This window comes from Macaca thibetana, chromosome 4 (genome assembly GCF_024542745.1).
Source record: "Macaca thibetana thibetana isolate TM-01 chromosome 4, ASM2454274v1, whole genome shotgun sequence".
Classification (NCBI taxonomy): domain Eukaryota; kingdom Metazoa; phylum Chordata; class Mammalia; order Primates; family Cercopithecidae; genus Macaca; species Macaca thibetana.
In genome coordinates this window covers 37,527,280-37,553,714 of record NC_065581.1, presented here as the reverse complement: position 1 = coordinate 37,553,714, position 26,435 = coordinate 37,527,280, and the positions used below count along the sequence as shown (strand labels likewise).

Below are 26,435 nucleotides of genomic sequence, written 5' to 3'. Positions count from 1 at the left end.
AGTGCTGGGATTACAGGCATGAGCCACCACGCCCGGCCAGTTATGTTTTTTAATTTCAAAAATATTTCATTGGGAGAATATTGGAAGATACAGTATAAGAAAGTACATGCTCAATATCTAAACCACTGCTGTTAGCGTTTGGGAAGATATTGCCATTCTGTTTTATATAACCCTTTTATGGGGCGGGGGCTAAATGTCCTGTACAGTTAGGTTAAACCAGATGAAATTGCTATTTTTGGCATGCCCCAGTCAAATATCAGCAATTTCATATGTTTCAACCTAATCTATATCTAGATTTGCAGCTGCTTATATGATTTTCTATTATATTGTAAGCATTTCCCCCACACCCTTAAATATTTTTCCAAGACGGGATTCTTAATGGCAAACACCTCTCGTATGAACATCCACAATTTAACCACCAATTGCTGCCAAATGTTTGTTCTTATAAATAATATTTGAAAGCCCTCATATAAACATGTGCGATTGTACGTTATACATGGGTATCCATTAGGTGTTCCTTTAGGGATTATTACTTCCGAGTCTTCCCTTAGGATAAATTGCTAGAGGATAAATTACTATGTCAAAGGGTTGAGTTACTACTTTTAAGAAAAAGGCCGAGCACAGTGGCTCACGCCTGTAATCCCAGCACTTTGGGAGGCTGAGGCAGGCAGATCACCTGAGGTCAGGAGTTCCAGATCAGCCTGGCCAACATGGCGAAACCCCGTCTCTACTAAATATACAAAAATTAGCTGGGCCTGGGGGCGCGCGTCTCTAGTCCCAGCTACTAAGGAGGCTGAGGTGGGAGAATCGCTTGAACCCTGGAGTCGGAAGTTGCAGTGAGCCGAGATCATGCCACTGCACTCCAACCTGGGCGAAAGAGCAAGATTCCAGCTCAAAAAAAAAAAAAAAAAAAAGAAAGAAAAAGAAAAAGAATAAACTTCCTTTCAGGCAGGAGCCACAATGATGACCTCACGACTTATGGGAAGTGGGAAGAGAAACAGGAAGAAAATGCGGTATGAAAACGCCAAGAGGGGTTGCGTGAGAGGTGGGGCGAGGAGTGATTTTCCCCTCTATTTTTATTCTCTCCAGATTTTCTGGAATGTGGTTAAATGCTATTCATGAATAAATAGTATTCACTGTCTGGCAGTGGAGCTTCTGATGTAATCATCCCAAGGGAGAATTTGAGTCTTAAAATAGGAGAACTTAGAAGGCAGCACGTTAATTAGAGACCAGAGATAAAATTAAAATTTGATTGGGAATTTTAAGCAAAGCCTTTAAAACCTTTTTACTCTGAAGCTATTTCTTATGTAGGTGGGGACATGGTGTGGGAATGTGCTAATTCAACAATGAGGTTCAGTATCACCCTCGCCACTCTAGCCTCGGGTTTGGGCTTAAAACGCATCTCCAGAGGCCGGGGCTGTGTGGGAGGCAGAGGCGGCCAGGCTGTTCGCTCTGAGCAGGGCTTTGGTTGGGGCAGGGGCAGGAATGGGCCATGGGTTCTCCTCGGCTGCCCAGGTCAAGTGACGCCTATCCACTACCCGCCAGGGAGGCACCTGCCCGGTCCACACACAGAGAGGGGCTGATGCCCAAGTGCTTACCCGGGCCAGTTGCTGCCCAGCTTCTGTGGACACTTGCCGTTCTTCCTCACAGTCCATCTTGTTTCCCAGGAGAAGGATGACCACCCCATCCGACCCTGCGTCCTGCACACAGAACATGTTCTCTCAGCCACAACCACTGTGTGCCAGGCCCCTGGCACATTTGCCCTCCTAGAAGCTGAAGTGTGTCCCCCATGTTCCCACTCTCAGGCCACATCCACTCCATATCCTTCTCACCTGGACCCTTTCCCCCATCCTTCCTTTCTGCTGATAAACATCTCACCTATTTTCCAAGGCCAACCTTAAGAACACCTCCCCCAGGAAGCCTTCCTGGATTGTTCCTGCCCATGCCCTCTCTTCCTGCCTGTGTTGAACAGTCCAGCACTTGATTATACATTTTCCCAATTGTTTCATGAATAATAATAATAATACTTTCTGATTAATGAGTGATTGTTATACACCAGGTGCTATGCTGAAATCAATTATATCAGTTAATCCTCACAGCTCCCCTATGAAAGAAGTCAGGAAATTGAAGTTCAGAGAGCTCAATTCACTTGTCCAAAGTCACAGAGTTGGGGTGGGTGGGATTCAAATCTAGGTCCTATCAGACCCCAGCGCTCAGCTCCCCTCTTCACACATTACCTTATCCTGCTTCTTTTGCTAAACTAGAAACTTCCAGAGAGAAGACAACATGGCTAACTTCACACCCCTCTGCTGTGCTAGTACACACTGCAGAATTTCAGTATATATGCTTTGAGGAAGTATGCAGGGGAAAAACTAGAGATGTGTGAACAGAGGAATTATCACGTGGCATGGCACTAGAACTACATTAGCCTCAAGTGTAAGAAGAAGACATTATAAACAGAGCTGCCATATGTAGGAAGAGAATGTTCACAGGATAAAGGAAGTAGTTTTGTTTGAAGGCTATACTATGTGGTTGTCGTTTCTTTGTACTACTGCATTCCCAGCTCATCCAACCACATGCCCTCAGTGGGTGGTGTCACCCATATGTCTGTCATGTCGTTTGTAATCCTAGGAGAAAAGAGGGAGTGGCAGGATATAAGGTCCCTCTTGACTGGAGGGACTGGGGCCAACCCCAGCAGCCATCTGCTCACCTGGAGACAGTCTAGCCAGTAGCGCACGTGGCCAAAGCTCTCCTGGGAGGTGATGTCGTACATAAGCACTACCCCATCAGCCTTGCGGAGCAGCTGCCGCGTCATGCTGTGGTACCTGCCCAGAGAGTCTGCATGAGGCCACACCAGGCATCCCGACCCCAGGTCCTGGCCTCTGCAAAGTGGGAGAAGTAACTTATCCTACTTCTAATTGCTTCCCACAGAGCACGTCTGTATGCTTTCCTTCGTACGGTGTAGTTCTTGTTGACGAGGTAACAGTTCTCATGGCCCAAATTTCAAAAGGTCTCAAGGAGAACTCAGTGAAACGTCTCCTTCCTTCTGCCCCATCCTGAAGCCACCTAGTCCCCCTCCCCAGAGGCAACCAGGGTTATCAGTTTCTTAAATATTTTTCCAGAGGTATTTTATGTATATACATATATATACACACACATATATACACCCGTACACATACATCTTTCCGCCTCTATTTTATACAAATACAGTGTAAAACATTCATCATACTCATTAATATTCAGTGTTCTGCATTTTGGTTTTTTCCAGTTAACAGGATGTCTTAGAGAAATTTCCCTATCGGGCTGGGTGCAGTGGCTCACGCCTGTAATCCCAGCACTTTGGGAGGCTGAGGCAGGAGGATCATTTGTGGTCAGAAGTTCCAGATTGGCCTGGCCAACATGGTGAAACCCCGTGTCTACTAAAAATACAAAAATTAGCTGGATGTGGTGGCGTGTGCCTGCAGCCCCAGCTCCTCAGGAGGCTGAGGCGCAAGAATCACTTAAGCCCTGGAGGCGGAGGTTGCAGTGAGCTGAGATCACGCCACCACACTCCAGCTTGGGCGACAGAGCAAGACTGTGTCTCAAAAAAAAAAAAAAAAAAAAAAAAAAAAAAATCCCTATTAGTACATAAAGACAGTCCTCAGTCTTTGTGTGGCTTTACAGTGTTATATTGGGTGGACTGACCCTACTTTATCTAACTGGTCCCCTATTGATGGACATTTAGGTTGTTTCCTATTTTAATAACACAAGTGATAATACTACGAATGGTCCTGGTCTCTTTGTTATTATAGTCATATATGAGTCTGTCTATAGAATAAATTTCTAGATGTGGAACTGCAGAATCAAATAAGATATGCCTTTTGAGTTTTGATTACTGCCTGGTGCAGTAGCTCATGCCTGGAATCCCAGCACTGTGGGAAGCCGAAGCAGGCAGATCACAAGGTCAGGAGTTCGAGACCAGCCTGGCCAATATGATGAAACCCCATCTCTACTAAAAACACAAAAATTAGCCAGATGTGGTAGCGGGCACCTGTAGTCCCAGCTACTCGGGAGGCTGAAAACAGGAGAATCGCTTGAACCCAGGAGGTGGAGGTTGTGGTGAGCCCAGATCGCGCCTCTGCACTCCAGCCTGAGCAATAGAGCGAGACTCCATCTCAAAAAGAAAAGAAAAAAGTTTTGATCACTTCTGCCTAGGTTGAAAATAGAAGACCAGCATTTTCAGAAGGACAGGTGATTGGGTGGCTGTCCACTAATGACCATGTTGGGACAGCCCTAATATATGCCCTGCCAGGCTGAGGGACCTCTGGCTCTGCTGCCCTCTCTCCCCTGCCTTGGCCTTGACTCATCTCTCCTTCCCTGACCTCCTGAATCCTCGGGGGGCAGTTGCCTCCGGCCCATGTTACTGGGGCTGCTGTGTGTCCCTCTGTACCTAGTTCCTGACACCACTGATACACATTGCCTGTTACCTCTCTTGGCCAGCCGTGTCCCAGAGCTGCAGCACAAAGCACTTGTTGTCCACCAGCAAGGTTTTGACCCGAAAATCTACTCCTAGGACACATAAAGAGGGGTGAAGCCTACTAAGTTACCATCCAGGACTCCTAGCCAAGGCCTACCCCAGTATACACCTGTTCCCTGTACCAGCTGCAGTGCGATAGAGCCCTTGGCTGCTGGGCTTCCCTTCCGCTCTGCATTCCATCCATCCTTGAGGACCCACTTTCTCCAGGAAGCCTTCCCAGACCTCCCTGCCATACTGGCAGTTTGTGCCAACCCAAGGCACCTTGTCTACGATGTTTATTCCTTAGGTCACCCAGAATACAAGTTTCATTATTTTATTTTTACACTACTCCTTTTTCCATTCCCTAATTATAGCATGCACCTTCCCCTCTCAACCAGACAGCAGGGGAGACAAGCAGCCCAGAGGGGCATAAGGAATGCTGGCTTCAGGCCACTGTTACACTGGTTACAGGACCTCAGGCAGGTCATTTCACTTCTGTGAGCCTCTCTTTCCTTGTCTGCAAAGTGGCAAATTAGAAAGACCTACACTGCAGAGTGGCTGGAGGATTAAAATGCTGTTTTAATCAGCCGGGTGTGGTGGCACACGCCTGTAATCCCAGCTACTCGGGAGGCTGAGGCAGGAGAATCACTTGAACCCGAGAGGCGGAGGTTACAGGGAGCCGAGATCCCGCCACTGCACTCCAGCCTGGGCAACAAGAGTGAAACTCCGTCTCAAAAAAAAAAAAAATAAATAAATAAATAAATAAGGCCGGGCGCGGTGGCTCACGCCTGTATTCCCAGCACTTTGGGAGGCCGAGGCGGGCAGATCACGAGGTAAGGAGACCGAGACCATCCTGGCTAACACAGTGAAACCCCGTCTCTACTAAAAATACAAAAAACTACCCGGGCGTGGTGGCGGGCGCCTGTAGTCCCAGCTACTCGGGAGGCCGAGGCAGGAGAATGGCAAGAACCCGGGGGGCGGAGCTTACAATGAGCGGAGATGGCACCACTGCACTCCAGCCTGGGCGACAGAGCGCCTCAAAAAAAAAAATAAATAAATAAATAAATAAAATGCTGTTTTAAGTGAGCAGACCCAGAAAAGAGGATAAAACTTCTGGTGTGGAGGCAGGGCTTTTAAGGTAGGTGGCCTTAACTTTGGGGGCCCAGCTAGGGCAAGAAACTTAACCAGGTCTTCAATTCTCTGCTTTCTTCATCTGTAAAATGGGGATAGATACGGAAAATGTACATTCAAATATAACTCCGTTGGCTGTAATTCTCTATCTGGTCCCGTCCTCAAATGCAGGCAGGGTAGAGGTAGTGGGGTGGGGCAAGAATGGAGGGAAGGTGACGCCAGGTAGGGAAATAATTGACCCATGAAGGCAGGATCATTTCCTGTGGTATTTAAACCGGAATAGACGATAGCCACCAGGGGGCAGCAAACCGTAGCTGGGATTGGGACAGATCTGGACCAAGTACTTGAATCTCGGGTACTCCCAGCCGGCTAGCAGTGCATGCCGGCTTGCCTGGTTGGTTGGTTGGTTGGTTGGTTGGTTGGTTGGTTCACAATTATGCAGTTTGTGTTTTTCTTGATTGAATTTTGTGGGAACTTCTCACCACATAATAAAAGGGGAGGCTCCATTCTAAGGAAGGCTGTTGTAAGGAGTAAGACATGTATGGAAGATGCCTAGTGCATGGGAGGTGGTCAGTAAACGGTAGCTTAGGTGACTAATAATGGTAGCCTTGGCTGGGCATGGTGGCTCATGACTGTAATCCCAGCACTTTGGGAGGCTGAGGCAGGTGGATCACCTGAGGTCACCAGCCTGGCCAACATGGTGAACTTCATCTCTACTAAAAGTACAAAAATAAGCCAGGTGAAGTGGCACACACCTGTAGTCTCAGCTACTTGGGAGGCTGAGGCAGGAGAATCACTTGAACCCAGGAAGCAGAGGTTGCAGTGAGCAGAAATTGTGCCACTGCACTTGAGCCTGGGTGACAGGGCGAGACTCTATCTCAATAAATAAATAAATAAAATAATGGTAGCGTTGTAGAACCTGTGACCCCACTCAACATCAGGCCAGCCTGCTATAGGTTTCCTCTTCCTGAGGGAATTGCATTTTTAACTGGCTCCCAGGTAAGGCTTCTTGGGCAAGAAAAGTTTGAGAACCTGCCCCAGGCCTCTCTTGTGGGGAGCTGTCATTTACCGACTGGTCTGGCACTGATCCTCAGTCGGCATGTGCCCTGGTCTAATATAAAGACAGGCATGGCATGACGTCTTCGTCCCTAGGTGGGTCTCCCCTCCATTCCCTCGGGTTTGCTTTTCTGTAGCTCTGTATGGGGTTCAGTGGCCGCATATGCTGATACTTTTAGGGAGGGAAGGTTCTCTGCTTTCAGCCATTTCTTGCAGGAGCCACTGAGTTAGACATGATCAAATATTTACTTATAATAATCATAACAATCATAATAACTAATACTTACGGAGTACTCGCTACATGTCAGTTATTATTCTAAGATCTTGACATATCAACTCAACTAATCCTCAACCGCTCTAGGAAGGCAGCACTACTGTTGTCTGATTATGCAGATGAGGATTTGGGGGTTCGAAAGGGTTAAATCATTTGTCCAAATTCAGACCCCAATAAGTGGCAGGACTAAAATTTGAATTCAGGCACCTGGGTTCCTAATTTACCACACTCTACAAACACATTCTGTGTAAAATATCCAGCTTGCCCAAGGTGACTTCCTGCCAGACCATCGCCGCCCAGCCTGGAGCTAGTCATGAGCAAATCCAACCAGCACAGACCCTGCTCTGGCCTGCCCACGGGCCACATGAGTGGAAACTTGCTTGTTTTCACCATCAACTCTCGCAGGCACCTAAATTGCAGGGTGCATTGTTGATGTGGCACATTATAAGCTAATCAGATCAATGCAGAAAAAGCAAATTACCTGTAATTAGAGACGATTAGTGAAATAGTAAGGTTATGCCCATATAAAACAATGTCTAATGCAGGGCCTGTGGCCAGGGCAGAACCTGCAGCTTCCTCAGGGGTGGCTTGGTCTGGGCCTGCTGCCACTCGTTGGCCCTGGCCCCTGCATCTCCCCTCCTCCCCGCCGCCCTCCTCGGTGCCCTTACCCACGGTAGCTGTCAAGCCTGTGGCGAAGGAATTCTGGTGCAGCAGGTGCAGGAAGGATGTTTTGCCCACGTTGGAGTCTCCCAGGAAGATGACATGGAAGAGGTAATCAGGGTTGGCCTGGGGTTCCCCTGCAGCCATGGGGTCTCCCAGGGATGGGGTCAGCCCAGCCTCCCTGGAGTCCGTTCCTGGATCTTCAAGCCTGCTCTCTGCCCTTGGTTCTCTGGAGTGACGGGGGCCTTGTTCTTCCTCGTGAGCAGTCATGAGGGATGGCCTGGGTTGGGCTTCCTGCTCAGCCATGGTGGGAGGGGTTCGCGTGGGTTCCTTGGGTCCTGCTCCAGCCCCAGGCTGAGCCCCTCCGGGAGGAGAGCCCCTTGGAGGTGCCGGTTTTCCAGGAGCGGCGGCTTCTGCTTCCACCTGAGCCTGTGGTGTGGCAGATGGGAGAGAAGCAAGCAGAGAATCTTGCTGGGGGAGTTGCGAATGCGCAGCTTCCAGGCCGTGAGCCTCAACTGACTGCTCTGAACTGAGGTCCTGTTCACCTCGGCCCTCTTGTTTTCCTTCCTCAGACCTGGGTTCCTCTTCTAGCCCCTGGTGGGGGAGGGCAGGCAGCTCACCCAGCCCAAGGACCCGGCCATGAGCTTCTCTTAGCCCCTCAGGAAGGCCCTCCTGCACCACTGGGCCTGTGTAGCCCTGCTCCAACCTCTCTGTGGGCAGTGGACCCACAAACTCCAGGCCCTGGAAGGGCTCAGTTGGCCCCAGGGTGAGGGCTCTGGCCCTCTGGGCCCCCGGTCTTGGCTCAGAGCCAGTGGCATGCAGGTTCTGCTGGAGGGTATCTCTCTGCCTGGGCGGCTTGGCTGGGCCCACTCCTGTGAAGGCAGTTGTGGGCGAGGGTCTGGGCTGGGTTTCCGGCTCAGTCATGGTGGGAGGGGTTTGTGTGGATTCCCGGGGTCCTGCTCCAGCCCCAGGCTGAGCCCCCCTGGGAGGAGCCCAAGACCCAGGGTCCTTGTCATCTGGGTCTGAGGCCTGGATCTGTTTGCTGGACCCAGCTGGGGCCTGGGGAGGGGGAGGGGGCCCATCCTCCAAAGGAATGAGCACTTTGAATGCAGGTGCCACCAGGCTTCCTGAGAGACCCCAGAGGAGGCGGCCCTCGGGTGTGGACCCCGGCTCCTGGTTGGGGTCCAGGTCGTGCGGTTCGACAGGCTGCTCTGCACTAATGTCCTGCTCATCTGGGTCCACTCCTTTACTGTCCTTGGCGCTGAAAGGCACCCCAGGGGGGGTCCTCGGAGCCCCATCTGGATCTGAAGATGGCTCCTGACCAAATAGTAAAGCCTGTGGCTCCGAGATGGAGATCTGCCTGACCACACGGGGTGTCTGGGGGCCTGAGGCGGCTCTTGGGGTCGGGGGCGGGCTCCAGCAGAGCTGCAGGGCTCCGTGCGGAGGGCTGCCAAAGTTGCTCAGGAGCTGGTCCCAGTCATCATTGTCCCCAAATAGCCCAGGCAGGGGGGCCTCCTCAGGGGAGACAGCCCGAGGGTCTGGGGTCTTCTCACCCACTCCAGGAACACTGGAAAGGAAGCAGGGAAGCAAAGATCAGGGGAGGGGCAGGTAGGTGGTGTCACACCCATCCTACCTGCAGCCTTCACCATCCCTTGCTCTCCCCATGGCCAGGCCTCCTCCCAGTCCTTGCTCAGGCAATCCTTCTCACCTGGTGTGTGCTCCCCACTCCTCCTCCTCATCCAATCTCATCCATCCTCAAGACCCACATGAAGCCTCACCTCCTCCAGGAAGCCTTCCTTGATCATTCTGGCCCATCCCACTCCTCTGAGCTATAACAAGTAGAGTGAGTGCCTGCTAGGGATCTTGCACTGCACTAAGCCTTTGTGTGTGTGTGTGTGTGTGTGTGTGTGTACATGTACACCCACACATGTGCATGTTTTAATTCTAGCCATGTGGTCTTGGGCACAGGTGTTTCCCTTTTTTGTGCCCCAGTTTCCTCATCTTAGAAATGGGCGTGATAGTTCCAGCTTGGCAGAGGGTGGGGTTTAAGGAAGGAAACTGTGTGTGCACTGTGTGCTAGCTAGATTCTTAGAGAACTCAGAGTTCCCCACTGGTTCCAGGAGGCCCCTAGAGTCCACCCCAGTCCAGGGATAGCAGCCACTTGCCTCAGTTTCTCCTCCACCTGCCAGGACACTTGGCCCCTGGCGGCGTCCAGGCGCCCCCTGGTCACCTGCAGCTGCCCCTGCACCTCCTCCAGCCGCCCAGCCAGGTCACGCTTGGCCTCCCACAGCTGCTGGTTCTCTGAGGCAGCCTCCTGATGTGTGCTCCTGAGGTGGGAGAGCTGGGCCTCCAGCTGCAGGGTGGAGGGTGAGGCGGAGAGAAGCCCAGATGCCCTCCAGGGCAGCAAAAAGCCTCCCAAGGCCATTGTGAGACACCCCCTGTCCAGACTCCCACCCCCTGTCCAGGCTCCTGGAGACCCAGCTTAAATCAGAGTAAGAGTGGACGGTTATCCCTCCTTGGCCTAACTAGCTCCATTAGCTCCTGTCCAGGAGGGGCATTGGAAATCCTGAGGCAGGGAGGGCAGGGAGACTGTGTGAGGAACAAAAACCAGCAGTGCCACAAAAGCCCCACACCTAAACCAGATCCCACCCTCCTCTACTCAGAGCCCTGCAATGGCTGCTGGCCTCTGAGACCATCTGGTCTACAAGGGGCTCCTGATCCAACAGCAAATCACATGACCGAGAGAGGGAACGCTGCCTGGCCAGGTGTAGGGAAAGGCAAGCCCTTGTAATGGCCTCCGGGACCCTGAAGAGTCTCCCTGCAGCCTCCTCACCTCCCCTCATGACCCTCATCTCCTTTCCCATGGCTGTTCCCTCTCAGTCTGTTCCAGTCCACAGCTCTGCTTACTGTTCCGTGAACTTCCATAGCACATGCCCGCTCAGGGCCTTCGCACCTGCTGTTCCCTCTGCCTGGATGCCCTTCCCCAGCATATCACACTTCTTCAGGTCTTCGCTCCAATGTCATCATCTCAGCCAGGCCTTCCTTGACTCCCTTCTCAACTTACTTGACTACGATTCCAACTCTTCTATCCCCCTTTCCTGTTTTACTTTATTCTCCTTAGCACTGATCACCATCTCCTATGTTATGTATGTCACCTGTCTCCCTGACTAGATGGTAACTCTGTGGGCAGAGGTTTGTGTCTGTCATGATCCTCAGAACCTGGAACAGTGTCTGGCACATAGTTGGTGCTGGATAAGTAGTTGTGGGGTGAAGGAATGAATGGTTGGAGGGAAGAGGCTTCACCTTCACAGGGGACAGGACAAAACGGCCCCAGGTGTAAAGCCCTATCTCTTCTCTTGGCAGGAGGGGCCTGCCTCAATTTCCAAGGAGCAGCTGCAGAGGCACCTGGGAAATCAACATGGTAACAGGGCCAGCCCAGGCCATGGTGAGGAAGGCTCCGGGAATCTTGTCCCAGGCTGAAGGGATGCTTGTTGTCCTGGTTACAGCAGAGGACAATTTTACCAAGGTCAGAGGTCCCCAAGTTGAGGAAGGAAGAGACAGTGGGGCAGGGTCTCCGAACAGTCAACCACAGTGCCACCCGTAAGTGACTACAGGCTATAAGACCTGCAGTGTCAGGGCAGCAGGTAACCTGACCCTAAGCAGGAAGCTAGGTCAGTTTCAGAGATGGAACAAGTGATACATAAACTACTATGTACCAGGCACTGTCTTAGGCCCTCCCATGTAGTACCTCTAATCATCACAGTACCTACTAAGGCAGGAGCTCTGATTTCCATGTCTCTGATAGGAAACTGAGGCTCATAGATATTAAAAACCTGTTCGAAAGTGGGTTTCTGGGAAATCCTGTCACTCACCTCCCTCTGGCCCTCAGCTAGTCGCTGCACCTCGCGCTCCTTGGCTTCTAGGACGTCCTGCATCTGGGAGGTGAGGGCCAGGCCCCGAGAGTCGCTCTGTGGAGTAGGTAGATTCAGCCCTCACCCTGCAGACTCTTAAGAGCCAGCTGGGCAGGCCAGCCCTTCTCACACTCCACCTCCACCACCTGGGGTGCCTGGGCCAGGATGTCCCAGCAGGGAGGGTTCTCAGGACAGCTCCCCCAGTTCCAGCCTAGATTGTGGCAACAAGGAGACTTGGCAGAGATGGGAAGGGGGCCCAGGTTCGACATTCCCCACCCCATCTCTCTGGGGAACACAAGCTGCTCAGGGCAGGGAGAGGATTTACTCCAGCAGCCGCCTGCACCCCACCCTGGTCAGTCACTGGCCCCACTCCTCAGCCAGCAGAGGTGTCCCGGGCAGTGGGAAGGAGGCAGGCTGCCAGCAGGAGCCCACCTCGGCCTGCAGCTGCTGCTTCTCCTGGCGGATCTGCTGCTCCATCTCCTCATAGAGCTGCTGGACCTCGCGGTGGTGGTCAGAGTCACACCTGGGAGGAGCAGGAGTTGGGGCCAGGCAGCCCATTAGCGCCTCTGGGAGCCTGCTGCTGGCAGGGGCGGTCTGGGCTTGGGTGTGGAATCCATCCTATTGCTTTCCTCACTCTGCCAGCAGTCACTGACCTCTGTCACTCTGAGAACAGCCATCCCAATAACAACCCGCTGACCCATACTGGACTTTGACATTGGTCCTGCTGATCCCACCATGCCGACCCTTGTAACCATCACCAGTTCCCCTGGCCAGGGTCTCATTGTCCTCATCACCCCATCACTCAGTCCCACCTCCCTCTTTCACCATCCTCCTGCCCCTATAACCCAACTCCAGGGTCACCACATGCATTGCAATCTACGGGAGCAGGCCCCCTGGAGTTGGGCGTCACAGCGGGTCCTGTACCAAGACACACCCTGCCATTCCCACTCCTGCCATTACCAACTCTGTCCTCCCCGCCAGGTCCCCTGAGCCACCTCTTCCTCCAGCGCAGCTCTGCCCTATCCAGCTCACAGGCCCGGCTGTAGAAGGAGCTGGGGAAATTCAGATTCCACTGGAATGTGAAGAGCACCTACTTCAAGTCAGGCACCCGGCCGGGCCCCCCACTCACTTCTTCAGGGTCAGCTCCAAGGCCTCCTTGTCTGCCTGGGCCTCCTGCAGGCGGCTGGTCATCTTGGCCAGAAAGCCTGCCAGGTTGCCTGCCAGCTGGGGCTCCTCCTGCCGCAGCTGCCCCCACAGCTGCCAGATTTCTGTCTGCCTGGGGAGGGGAGGACAGCCAGAGATGGGAGGGTCAGACACGAGGTGGGATGGAGAAGCAAGGGGAGCCCCACTCCTCAGTTTTCACGACAGCGCTCCAAGAGACTTTGGCACCTGGGCCAAATCTATTGACACCCTACAAGATGCAACTCAAATGCCACCTCCTCCAGGAACCGTTCCCAGGTGTGCCCTCTCCCTTCCTGAACCCCTGCCACACTTTGTCTCTCTATGATTCTGTAATAGTGGGATGGGAGGATTTGGGATACTGATGGCCCAGGGCTTCCATCTGCCCTCTCTCTTCTCTCACTCTGAGGCTGTGTGACCTTCAGCAAGTCCCAAGCCCTCTCTGGGCTCATTTGTAAAATGGGGTGGGGGCTGATTCCTGCCAAGCAAGGTCATTGAGGAATGAGAGACGCCTGACGAAAGCACCAGCTCAGGGCCTGCTACACGGTTGGCACCCGATAAAGGCTGCTTTCACATGGATTTAATTAAGTCGTGAGGACAGATGCCAGAGGGCTGAGCCTAGGCCAAGCTGCCAAGTGAATAAAAGGCTGCCCTGCCAGTCTACACCCTAAGTCCCACCCTGCCTGCCTCACAGCACCTGGCCCCACCCTCCCGGAGCCAAGCGTGAGGAATCTTGTCCTCACAGAACCCCACGGGTGCGGTGAGCAAACCTGGGCCAGTGCGTGAGGGTGATTCCCCCACTGGTTCTAACAGACCCTGGGAGTCCTAGAGAGGGATGTTTGCAGGCAGGGCTCCCTTTCTTTCTCTCTCTCTCTCTCTCTTTTTCTTTTCTTTCTTTTTTTTTTTTTTTTTTTTTTTTTTTTGAGACGGAGTTTTTTTGGAGTGCAGTGGCCGGACAAGAGCCATTCTCCTGCCTCAGCCTCCCGAGTAGCTGTCGCGCCCGCCACCTCGCCCGGCTATTTTTTTTGTATTTTTTTAGTAGAGACGGGGTTTCACCATGTAGCTTTTGAGCAGAGTCTCGCTCTGGCCCACGTGCAGTGGCACGATCTCAGCTCACTGCAACCTCTGCATCCCAGGTTCAAGCGATTCTCCTGCTGCAATTCTTCTGCCTCAGCCTCCCGAGTAGCTGGGATTACAGGCATGTGCCACCATGCCCGGCTAATTTTTGTATTTTTAGTAGAGATGGGGTTTCATCATGTTGGCCAGGCTGGTTGGAACTCCTGACCTCAGGTGATTCACCCGCCTCGGCCTCCCAAAGTGCCGGGATTACAGGCATGAGCCAGGCCAGGGCTCCCCTTCTCTAAGCAAAGGCAACTCCCTATACCCAGAGCCTCAGAAGGATGGGAGGAAATGCATTTCTGTCTCCAAACCTGTTCAACCCGGGGCACAAAATGCCTGAAATCACCCCCAACTCCAGGAATCCTCACTGAGTTAAGAAAGGCACCCGCAGGGATTCCCATGGTTTTAAGAATTCAAGGGCCCTTGGGAAGCTGAGCCCACTTGTTAGTCCTCCTGAAGAGTGACCCTACAGGGCAGGATAGGGCAGGGAGGTGCGGGGGTGGGAATGACTCCCCATAAGCAGGCATCCTCTGCATGTGGTTTTAACCCCACCACAGCTTTTAGGCTCATTCTGCAGCCCAGGAAACAGAGGTCAGAGGCGAAGCCATCCCTGTGGTCACACAGCTAGCCAATGGCCAAGCCGGGATTTGCACCTGGCTCTACCTGGCACCTGCCCCCTTGACGCTGTGTCCAGGGGAGCCCCTGCTGTCAATGGCTGGCAGAGCCTCTCCCTGTGCACATGCTGCCCTGGCCTTACTTGGGAAGTAAGTGTCCAGTCCCCAGCTGCTCTATGAAGGCAAGGAACGCCTCCTTCTCCTCAGCATCGGCCTCCTCCAGAGCCGGGAAACTGGTGGTAGCAGACACCCGCTTAGAGGGCAGTGGCTTCCTTCTGCGGAGCCTGTGGGAGCTCTGGCTGGAGCCAAAGATGTTTTCTGTGGACAGAGACGGACAGAGGGGAGCACAGTGGTGTTGGGCCCAGGTGCCTGGCCTCCCACCCAGCCCTGCTCCAGCCCTCAGGGAAGGAATTCTACCTGTGCCAGTCACATTTATACAGGGCTACATTCATGTATTTCTCATATCAACCTTAGGAGTCTACTTAAGGTAGTCATTTTACAGATGAGCGTCTGAGGCCCAGAGACACCAAAAGACTTGCTGGAAATCACACCGCACCTCCAAGGCAGTGAACAAACCCTTCACGCACTCAATCAAGGGATGTGTATTGAGCATCTACGTGACAAAATTAACCAAAATCCCTAACGTGGAGCTGACATTCTAGTGCAGGTTGAAAAGAATATATATATGTATATATTTTAAGCCAACTTGCTAAGTGAGCCAAAGGAATATAGGAATATGCAGGGTAATTTCCACTGAGAGACTGGGAGGATCGACTTAGATGAGGTGGCTAGCAGTGGCCTAAGGAGGTGACACTGGAACTGAGATGTGAATCCCAAGAAGAAGCAAATCCTGTGGACTCCAAGAAGCGTGTGCCTGGCAAAGAGAACAGCACTGCAGGTGCCCTGAGGCAGGACCGGGCTAGCAAGATGGACGGGGTGAATGGCACTGAGTGAGCCAGCGAGGTTGGCAGCGTCTGGAGGGTGCAGGCCCTGCAGGCCCCAGGAAGGGGCTTCCAGTTTGTCCCACAGGCACTGGGAAGTTCCTGGCATGGCAGGCATGATTTGATTCACGAATGAAGACGGCCCCAAGGCTGTGTGGACAACAAGCTCCCTCTGCACTGCACTCCCACCGGCAACTCCCCTTGCCCAGCCCTTGAGTTTTCCTCCCAACTCTCAGCTTCTCCATTGCCAGAACTGGAGGAACCTTCTGCTGGAGTGGGCCCACGCGTAAATGCAAATTCCTGGCCTCCTTCTCTGCGGGTCTCCAGGCTTTTGGAGACTCAGCTGACCTGAGAACTCTGGGTGGCTTTGTGGACACTGAAGGCTGATCTGTGTCCATGCAGGGGCTCTGTGAAGACACCACACCTTTCATTGCCTGGGCCGGAAGGTCTTCCCACGGAGAGGATTGGCGGGAGGATTGTGCCCTGCTGGTCCTGGGCTCCCTATGTCTTGTCAGCCCTTCTAGAGAGGCAGGTGCTGGGGCGGCCCTGCCCAGCGGGGGCTCAGCACCTGGAAAGCCCCCACCCCTAAATATCACCCTCTGCTGCTCCCTGGCCCATGGAATTCCCCTAACCAAAGCCACAATGTTACTCTCCTCAGGCGGAAACAAATCTGTGGTGTCAAGACCTCTGGCTCAGGAGAGGCCTTTTACTGAGGAGAAGACATGGGATGAGCAAGCCCAGAGGCCTCCCTGGAGGCGGGGGGGTGGGGGGTGGAATGCATGGGGGAGGGCCCCGGACCACTCTGGCAGCCAGGGATGTGGGGTGAAAGTCCCTGGGAAAAGGGCTGCCTTTCTAACAACCCAGTCTAGCCCCATGCAGGGCACACTGCACGGGACACCTGGGTGCCCAGAGGCCCTCCAAGGACAGACATACTGAGTCCAGAGCTGAATTCTTCAAGTGACAGATGTCCCTTCCGCTCCACGTCCACCCAGTCGAAGATCATCTCTGACTCCTCCTTGCTGCCCAGGAAGCTGAACTTGGCCACCTGGAAGGAATGGGCAAGGTGGGCAGGTGTTCCCACCTGGGAAGATTCTCACCCTCCAAAACGGAGAGATGTTTGTCTTCAGCCACCCCTACCTCACCTCGCCCTCATGTCAGAGTCCCCCCAGTAACCTGACCCAGGGCCTAAGCTTGACGTTCCCAACCCCACCCAAGGCAGCCCTCCCAGCAGGGCCATGAACTGGCTCCAGCCCTTTTCACTCTCTCCATCCAAAATCAAAATGTACCTGTCCTAAGTCCCATGTCTTTAGAAACTTGATAAAGGACAGCAGCCAGCCCTCCCCCAGAATGTCGTGATCAGTGTCCAAAAATTATCTGAGGCCGGGCATGGTGGCTCATGCCTGTAATCCCAATAGTTTGGGAGGCCGAGGTGGGCAGATCACCTGAGGCCAGGAGTTCAAGACCAGCCTGGACAACATAGTGAAAATCCGTCTCTACTAAAAATACAAAAATTAGCCGGACATGGTAGCGGTGGCTATGTTCCAAGTTACTTGGGAGACTGAGGCAGGAGAATCACTTGAACCCAGGAGGCAGAAGTTGCAGTGAGCCAAGATGGTGCCATTGCACTCCAGCTTGGGTGACAAGAGTGAAACTCCGTTTCCAAAAAAAAAAAAAGTCAATGAGTTACATAAAATCTTCTATAAGAGTTCAGTTTATATATCACAGCCTACAGGTCATGATTTTACCTTTTTGAAAATTATAACAAGTTTTGGACTGAGGTCTATGGAGACGGCCCAGTGGGCTCATCTGGCAGAACCCAGTAGCCTGCATGGCTGCACAAGCGCATGTCACGGGCTCTTTTAGCCCACGAGCTTTGGCTCTCAGAGGGAATCCCAAGCATAATAGAACTTGGAGTTTGCTGATTCTGTTTCTCTAGTTACTTTGTTTTCCTTTTTGTAAATTTCGTGTTTTTATCTGGGGCTGCACATGAATGATAAGTTATTCCCCATTGGTGGCAGCAGTGATGGTCTGGTCTAAACCAGCGATGGTCTTTATGTTCTATTTGGTGATCTCTGGGGGATGCATCATGGAGACCTAATGCCTGTTGGTTGAAAAATAACGGAAAAACTGGTTTGCTAATCGTTTTGTTGTTGTTGTTGTTTGTTTTTCTATTTGTGATCTCAAATTAGTGAAGAATTCCAGGCTGGGCACAGTGGTTCATGCTTGTAATCCCAGCACTTTGGGAGGCCGAGGCGGGCAGATCACTTGAGGTCAGGAGCTGGAGACCAGCCCGGCCAACATGGTGAAACCCCGTCTCTACTAAAAATACAAAAATTAGCCAGGCGTGGGCGCCTGTAATCCCAGTTACTCGGGAGACTGAAGCAGGGGAATCACTTGAACCTGGGAGAAGGAGGTTGCAGTGAGCCAAGATTGCACCACTGCACTCTAGCCTGGGTGACAGAATGAGACTATATCTCAAAGAAAAATAATTTTGTATCCACTGGGAAGGAGAACAGCTGTTTGAGATCTGAGTTGGTGAGGTTTCATGTTGCTGTTCACTTTTTTTTTTTTTTTTTTTGAGACGGAGTCTCACTGTCATCCAGGCTGAAATGCAGTGGCGCAGTCTTGGCTCACTGCAACCTCCACCTCCCGAGTTCAACCTATTCTCCTGCCTCAGCCTCTTGAGTAGCTGGAACTACAGGTGCCTGCCACCACGCCCGGCTAATTTTTTGTATGTTTAGTAGAGACGGGGTTTCACCATGTTGGCCAAGCTGGTCTCAAACTCCAGACCTCAGGTGACCCACTCGCCTCAGCCTCCCAAACTGCTGGGATTACGGGCGTGAGCCACCATGACCAGCCTGCTATATTTACTTTTGATCTGTGGCTGGAACTGTAGAAATGAAGCAAGATACTCTCTGTGCGTCTGTATATCTATACATCTGCAATAGAAAGGCCTTTAACTCTTTTTTATTTTATTTATTTATTTTTTGAGACAGAGTCTCACTCAGGCTGGAATGCAGTGGCACAATCTCAGCTCACTGCAACCTCCACCTCCTGGGTTCAAGCGATTCTCCTGCCTCAGCCTCTCAAGTAACTGGGATTACAGGCATGCGCCACCACACCCGAAAGGTCTTTAACTCTTGTTGTCAGCGTGAAATACTCTTGTACATCTGGAAGGTATTAATAACTTAGTGTACTATGTCTCTTAAAGGAGTTCTGTGTTGATTAGTTTATAGAGACAAATAAGTGATTATATAAATCTAATGCTCCTAAAAATAACAGAAAATAACTGAAATTTGAATGCTTTAAATGTGTTAGACTTAAAACAATTCTTCTTAGAAATCGCTAGCTCAGAAAATTTTTCAGGAGCCAGGTCCATATAATTAACATGATTCTTTGAACAAATTATACTGGTTTAATAATTGTTTTGACAAAATACATGTAATAGCTATCTGTCTTTTCTGTGCTTTATGTTAAGTATAATACAAGTATACATTCTGTTTTTCATAAGTCTATATTTATTTTCTGTGAAGAAACTAGTTAATCTACATTTCCTATACTTCTCATTTCGACTTTCAGATCAAACAAGTCAACTTTATCTTATGTTTAAGAGTATAAACATGTAAATTTGTGCCCCACTAAATTGATTAATTATTCTAACAAATAAATTTTGTATCAACAGTAATTATATTTTTTAGTGTGTCACCTTAACCACAGTTTCCAAGATTCTTAGATAACTTTAGAATTTTGAATTAATATTGAAGTACATTAATTAATAAATAATTTTTGACTATCTGGATAATTTCTAAAACAAATTTAATACTGAAACATTGGTTGCTAATCATAATTTTAAGTTGATATATTTTTTACTTCTTATTTTCACATGCTAGAAAGTAGCTATATCTTTGGGTAATGTTAACAAATGAATTCATTATTTTCTGCTTTAAAAAGTTGTGCAGGCGGCCGGGCGCGGTGGCTCAAGCCTGTAATCCCAGCACTTTGGGAGGCCGAGACGGGCGGATCACGAGGTCAGGAGATCGAGACCATCCTGGCTAACACAGTGAAACCCCGTCTCTACTAAAAATACAAAAAACTAGCCGGGAGAGGTGGCGGGTGCCTGTAGTCCCAGCTACTCGGGAGGCTGAGGCACTAGAATGGCATGAACCCGGAAGGCGGAGCTTGCAGTGAGCTAAGATCCAGCCACTGCACTCTAGCCTGGGCGACAGAGCGAGACTCCGTCTCAAAAAAAAAAAAAAAAAATTGTGCAGGCTGGGTGAGGTGGCTCATGCCTGTAATCCTAGCACTTTGGGAGGGAGGCTGAGGCACTAGAATGGCATGAACCCGGAAGGCGGAGCTTGCAGTGAGCTAAGATCCGGCCACTGCACTCTAGCCTGGGCGACAGAGCGAGACTCCGTCTCAAAAAAAAAAAAAAAAAAAAAATTGTGCAGGCTGGGTGAGGTGGCTCATGCCTGTAATCCTAGCACTTTGGGAGGCCAAGGCGGGTGGATCACCTGAGGTCAGGAGTTCAAGACCAGCCTGGCCAACATGGTGAAACCCCCCTCTCTACTAAAAACAGAAAACTTAGCCACACGAGGTAGCGCGTGCCTGTAATCCCAGCTTCTCTACTCGGGAGGTTGAGGCAGGAGAATCACTTGATCTCAGGAGGCGGAGGTTACAGTAAGCCAAGATCACGCCACTGCACTCCAGCCTGGGCGAGAGAGGGAGACTCCATCTCAAAAAAAAAAAAAAAAAAAAAAAAAATGTGCAAAAGAAAGTGGTGGAGACTCAGATATTTGTATGCCCATATTCATAGCAGTATTATTCACAATCACCAAAAGAATCCACCCAGGTGTTCACTGACAGATAAGAGGATAGACAAAAATGACATATATGTACAACGGAATATTATTTGGTCTTTAAAAAGAAGAACATTTGGACACATGCTATGATACAGATAAACCTTGAGGGCATTCTGCTAAGTGAAATACAACAGTCACTAAAAGACAAATACTGTATGATTACATTTCTATAAGGTACCTAGAGTAATCAAAGTTATAGAGACAGAAAGTAGAATAGGGATAGCCAGGGGTTGGAGAGAGGGAAGTATGGGAGTTAACTATTCAATGGGTGCAGAATTTCAGCTTGGCAAGATAAAAGAAGCATTGGAGATGACTGGGGAAATGGTGGTACAACATCGTGAATGTACTTAATGCCACTGAATAGTACATTTTAAAATAGTTAAAATGATACATTTTCTGTTACATATATTTGACCACTTTCTTTTTAAGTTGTGTTAGGGATACTCAAGGCTGTAGAAAGTTGGCTTATGTGTATTTGTGAGCTTTGCTTGTCTGCTAAAATTCTTGTATAAGACAGTTCTCAATTATTTATCCTTAGTTCTTCCTATGAAGGAGGTTAATTACACTGGTTAAAAGTGCAATTAATACAGGCTGGGCATGGTGGCTCACACCTGTAATCCCAGCAGTTTGGGAGGCCTAGGCAGGTGGATCACTTGAGGTCAGGAGTTCAAGACCAGCTTGACCAACATGGTGAAACCCTGTCTCTACTAAAAATAGAAAAATCTTCCTGGCATGGTGGCGGGCATCTGTAATTCCAGCTAACTGGGTGGCTGAGGCATGAGAATAGCTTGAACCCAGAAGGCAGAGGTTGCAGTGAGCTGAGATTGTGCCACTGCACTACAGCCTGGACAACAGAGCAAGACCCTGTCTCAAAACAACGGCAACAACAACAACAACAAAAGTTCAATTAACTACAGATGCTTGAGGCTTTGCTAGGAGCAATAGCAACAGAGAAACAAAACTTTGTCTGCAAGGAAAATGGGATGCATTGTTGTGTGAAAGTGTCTGGTTATTCTAGAAAATGAAAAAGGATAAAAAGGCAAAACTTGAATAGATATAGAATGTTGTAGAAAGTTTGCTGAAAGAAAATTTTATTTGCCTTGATTTATAATGCCTGAGTCTCAAAATAAACTATGAAATGTATTAACATTTTGCCAAATTTGGCCCAGTTTTGATGGGCTTAAAAATTGATAATAAATAGGCTTGGCACAGTGGCTTACGCCTGTAATCCCAGCATTTTGCGAGGCCGAGGCGGGTGGATCACATGAGGTTAGGAGTTCAAGACCAGCCTGACCAACATAATGAAACCCATCTCTACTAAAAATAAAAATAAAAAAATAGCCGGACATGGTGGCAGGCGCCTGTAATCCCAGCTACTCAGGAGGCTGAGGCAGGGGAATCGTTTGAACCCAGGAGGCAGAGGTTGCAGTGAGCCAAGATCACGCCATTGCACTCTAGCCTGGGCAACAAGAGTGAAACTGTCTCAAAAAATAAAAATAAAAATAAGTAAATACATAAAAATAAGTAAAAATAAATAAATAATAAATAAAAACTCATGAAAATTTTACAGCCACATGTTCTATTAATGCATAACTAGAATTTGGCTTTATCTCTACTAAAATAATAAATTGGTCTTAGAGCTCTTAGCAAGGGTTAAAAAGAGGCTACTGTTTAGCTTCTGTGTAAGCCTCCCAGATAACAGAGATTCCCTATCTCACCAGAATCATTTCCTCTGCTTTGTTTTGACCTTACTACGTCTTAAATTTTTTTTTAAAAAAGCAAAGGTATCTCCCTTATAAAAAAGCTATCTACTCTTGCAATCATATTACCTTCTTCCATATTTATTTCAAAATCTTTTATTTTATTATTACTTTGATTAAATAGATAACAAAGTAATATTTCTTGGTCTCCCATGACCTCTTAATCTAGTGCCCAAATCTTCTCTAACGGCTCTTTTGATTTTGCCTTCCCAAGATTAGAGTCTAAATTTAGAAAAAAATACAATAAAAATTTGAAGATATCTTTCTCTATATTTTTTAAATACTTCAACACTATTACAAGAACATCATGGGACGAACAATCAAATCAGAAGAGATGTTCAGGCTTTTCTAGGCTAAATTTTCATGGGCAAAGTGCTATTAATATCAATATTTCAGAAATTGCATGCTTTATGGGAAGGTCCTGGAGATTTCTCAATGATTGTGCTATTTATAATACGTTCTTTTTTTTTCTTTCTTGAGACAGGGTCTCACTTTGCCGCCCAGGCTAGAGTGCAGTGGTGTGATCATGGCTCACTGCAACCTTGACCTCCCAGGCTCAAGCAATCCTCCCACCTTAACCTCCCAAGTAGCTGGGACTACAGGTGCACACCACCACACCTGGCTAATTTTTTAAAACTTTTTATAGGATGGAATCTCGCCATATTGCCTAGGCTGGTCTTGAACTTCTGGGCTCAAGTGATCTTCCTGCCTTAGCCTCCCAAAGTCCTGGGATTACAAGCAGTATGTTTTTATCATCAGGGGAAACACTGATCAAACCATTATGAAATAGTCGTGCATTGTACCCCAGGAGAGAATTTCACTCTCCTCCATTCTGATACTATTAGGTAGTGTAATAAATAACCACAGCCTTTCAGTCTCGTTACTGGACACATTTCTCCTTTCCAATGCCTGCCTGAAGTCTCTGTTATAAGCTGCAGGCCACAGATTGCATCTTCAACAAAGAAAAACAAACTCAAAGTCTAGAGAAAAAGGACTGTACCAGGTTCTATGAACTATTTATGCTTCACTTGGTGTAGGCTTCCAAGCTGACAATGGATGACCTTCTGACTGAGTGAGTAGACTGAGAATTCCTACAACTGAGTCCAAAAGCAGACAGCTTACCCAAGATCCAGCAGAACAATAATTAATTACATGGTGTTGATTGAACAGCTGAAGGAAATCTAGTTACGGCTCTTTGTGGCAATACAGTTGATATTATTTTTTATTGTTCTACTTTAATAGATCTGTGAGGAAGTTCTTTCCTGGTCTTGAGCTGTCTCTAACCCTCAGTTTAGTAGATTATACTTTTTTTTTTTTTTTTTTTTTTTTTTTTTTGAGACAGAGCCTCACTCTGTTACCCAGGCTGGAGTGCAGTGGCATCATCTCAGCTCACTGCAACATCCACCGCCCAGGTTGAAGCGATTCTTCTGCCTCAGCCTCCCAAGTAGCTAGGATTACAGACACAAGCCACCATGCCTGACTAATTTTTGTATTTTTAGTAGAGATGGAGTTTCACCATGTTGGCCAGGCTAGTCAGGAACTCCTAATCTCAGGTGATCTGCCCGTCTCTGCCTCACAAAGTGCTGAGATTACAGGCGTGAACCACGAAGCCCTGCCAGATTATACTTTTGTAAACTGAAATTCAACGTTTCAAGTGGTATCTGAATCTCATTGATCCCCTCATGATTCAGAAACCAATACTTTTAAGCCTGGGCAACATGGAGCAACCCGCAACCCTACCTCTATAAAAAATACAAAACATCAGCTGGGCATGGTGGCGCATGTCTGTAGTCCCAGCTACTCAAGAGGCTGAGGCGAGAGGATCCCTTGAACCTAGGAGGCGGAGGTTGTAATGAGCCAAGATCGCACCATTGCACTCCAGCCTAGGTGACAGAGCACGACTCTGTCTAAAAAAAAAAAATTTACTTTTACAGACTCTCCTTACTTTTCATGGCAATATAATTATTTGCACGGGTTCAACAGACTCTGTCCTCCTTTTTTTTTTTTAATCAAGATATAATTGGATAAATCAATTGTGTAATCAAGGCCCTACCTGGAGTGTGTTTTATGGGATGTCGTCATTTAATCAGGTGTGACAAGCCTACTAGGAGGAATGCCCATGGAGTCAATCCCTACAAAACCCTACCAGGAAGCTGGCCTGGAACCCCATGGATTGCTTCCTGGCAGAAGAGGGACCTTAGAAAAATCAGGGACCTCAAGAAGAGAGGAAGTCATTTAAATTTACAGGTGATGCAAGTGACATCTGGTGAAGAGAGTATCTTGGGCTTGCTTTTCTAGCCTTAGGATAGAAGTTGGGTGACCAACTCATCCTAGTTTTCCCAGGACTTTCCAATTTTAGCACTCAAAGTCCCATATCCCAGGTACCCCATTAGTCCTTGGAAAACTGGAACAGTTTGTCACTCAACTTCTATCCTAAGGCTACAGTTTGGGCAACATAGCAAGACCTCATCTCTACAAAATTTTAAGAATCGGTCAGGCATAGTGGCATGTGCCTTTAGTCCTAGCTACTTGGGAGCCTGAGGCAAGAGGATCTCTTCAGCCCAGGAGCTTGAGGCTGCAGTGAGCTGTGACTGCACCACTGCACTCCATTCTGGGTAACAGAGTAAGATCCTATCCCTTAAAAAAAAAAAAAAAAAAACCAACCTAAGATTATGTATGAAAGCTTCTAAACAGAAGCTAAAATGTCTCAATACTGTCTCTATTTGTGGGGCAAATTCAAAGAGACTCATGTTTAATTATATCCTTGTTGCTCCTATGGAAATAAGCCAATGTAATGACAGCAGCCTCTTATACATCAAGAAAATTTTAGAGATTATCTATGATCATAGAAAAATTATCTGGCCAGGTGGAGTTGCTCATGCCTGTAATCCCAGCACTTTGGGAGGCCAAGGCACGTGGATCACCTGAAGTCAGGAGTTCGAGACCAGCCTGGCCAACATGGTGAAACCCCGTCTCTACTAAAAATAAAAAAATTAGCCAGACGTGGTGGTGGGTGCAGGTAATCCCAGCTACTTGGGAGGCTGAAGCAGGGGAATCACTTGAACCTGGGAGGCAGAGGTTGCAGTGAGCTGAGATCATGCCTCTGACATAGAGCTGAGAAGAAGGAAGAAAGGAAGGAAGGGAGGGAGGGAGGGAGGGAGGGAGGGGGAGGGGGAGGGGCGAGGGAGGGAGGGAAGGAGGAAATCTGAAACTTGGATATGAGGCAAAAAGAATGCTGGCGCAACCCATTGTTTACCTTTCATGAAAAGTCCCAAACTTACTGAAGTTACTAGTAGAACAGATAGCCTGAAAGATTTATGGCCTGTTAGACATTAGCCATTTTAAGAATTTAACTCAGTAATTTCATCCTAATACTTTTCTGTCAAATTTCTGGCTTCTCAAATGCTCTTTGAACCAGTCATAACATCTTACTGGTTCCCCCACTCTTTTTTTTTTTTTTTTTTTTTTTTAGAGATGGAGTCTTGCTCTGTCACCCAGGCTGGAGTGTAGTGGCACGATCTTGGCTCACTGCAACATCCGCTTCCTCGGGCTCAAGCAATTCTCATGCTTCAGCCTCCCAAGTAGCTGGGATTACAGGCACCCACCACCACGCCCGGCTAATTTTTGTATTTTTAGTAGAGACGGGGTTTCACCATGTTGGCCAGGGTGGTCTCGAACACCTGACCTCAAGTGATTTGCCCACCTCAGCCTCCCAAAGTGCTGGGATTACAGGCATGAGCCACAACACCTGGCCACCCTAAGACTCTTTACGGGGACACACAACCGTGGCTGATCTTATGTTTCATTGACGTTTACAATCGTTGACATGGTTTGATTTCCAGGGCTCCGTCTGCTTCCCAAAATAAATGTCCTTGCTCAACGAGCCGAAAATTATAACATTTGCAAATTACTTATTTGGCTTAAAGTCCTTTTACTGGTTAAAAGACAAATGTTTCTGGAAAAGGGCAACACATAAAGCCTTACCAGTCATTTTCACATTAGTATAAACACATCCCTAGCGTTTTCTAAATGAGAGAAAGGGGCAGGGGTAGGCAAGCCTTGCCTTCCTGTGATGGGGGAGTGGGGGTGTCAGGAGCTGCGGAAAGGGGGTTCAGAGTTCCAGTGGGGGCCTTGGGCTCACCGCCAGGTCCTCGCGGGTGACAAAGCCCCTCTCCTTGGCACCGCAGTCCTGGAAGAAGGCCCGTAGTTCTGCCGCTGCCTGGGAGGACCAAGACTCTGGCTCTGGGGCCACCTCAGCATCTTCACCATCAGCCGGCTCTCTTGTCTGCCGCCGCCGGCTGGAGCCCAGCTTCCGGACTTTTCGAGATGTTCTCTGTCCTGTCTCCATGGTTCGTTGGCCCTGGGGACAGAGGAGTGAGGGGCACTGGGCTGCTGGACAGTCACACCCTCTCATGGCTCAAAACCTTCCCCTGGCT

At 49.2% G+C, this 26,435-nt stretch overlaps 2 protein-coding genes across 2 annotated transcripts in view; one reads left to right on the top strand and one right to left on the bottom strand.

Moving 5' to 3' along the window:
• STK38 (serine/threonine kinase 38) overlaps positions 1 to 26,435 on the top strand; it is a 276,943-nt gene that overhangs the window by 34,504 nt on the left and 216,004 nt on the right. The gene's annotated exons all lie outside the window — the stretch shown is intronic.
• Positions 1 to 26,435, bottom strand: part of RAB44 (RAB44, member RAS oncogene family) — a 35,694-nt gene that overhangs the window by 2,493 nt on the left and 6,766 nt on the right. The window contains exons 2-12 of the mRNA XM_050787906.1: positions 26,141 to 26,359; positions 16,314 to 16,425; positions 14,583 to 14,757; positions 12,657 to 12,803; positions 11,960 to 12,050; positions 11,489 to 11,584; positions 9,782 to 9,969; positions 7,625 to 9,183; positions 4,467 to 4,548; positions 2,711 to 2,825; positions 1,599 to 1,700 (exon numbers count right to left, since the gene is read on the bottom strand). Coding sequence (XP_050643863.1) covers positions 1,599 to 1,700; positions 2,711 to 2,825; positions 4,467 to 4,548; positions 7,625 to 9,183; positions 9,782 to 9,969; positions 11,489 to 11,584; positions 11,960 to 12,050; positions 12,657 to 12,803; positions 14,583 to 14,757; positions 16,314 to 16,425; positions 26,141 to 26,347 — 2,874 coding nt within the window. The 5' untranslated portion in view covers positions 26,348 to 26,359. The remainder of the gene's footprint in view (positions 1 to 1,598; positions 1,701 to 2,710; positions 2,826 to 4,466; positions 4,549 to 7,624; positions 9,184 to 9,781; positions 9,970 to 11,488; positions 11,585 to 11,959; positions 12,051 to 12,656; positions 12,804 to 14,582; positions 14,758 to 16,313; positions 16,426 to 26,140; positions 26,360 to 26,435) is intronic.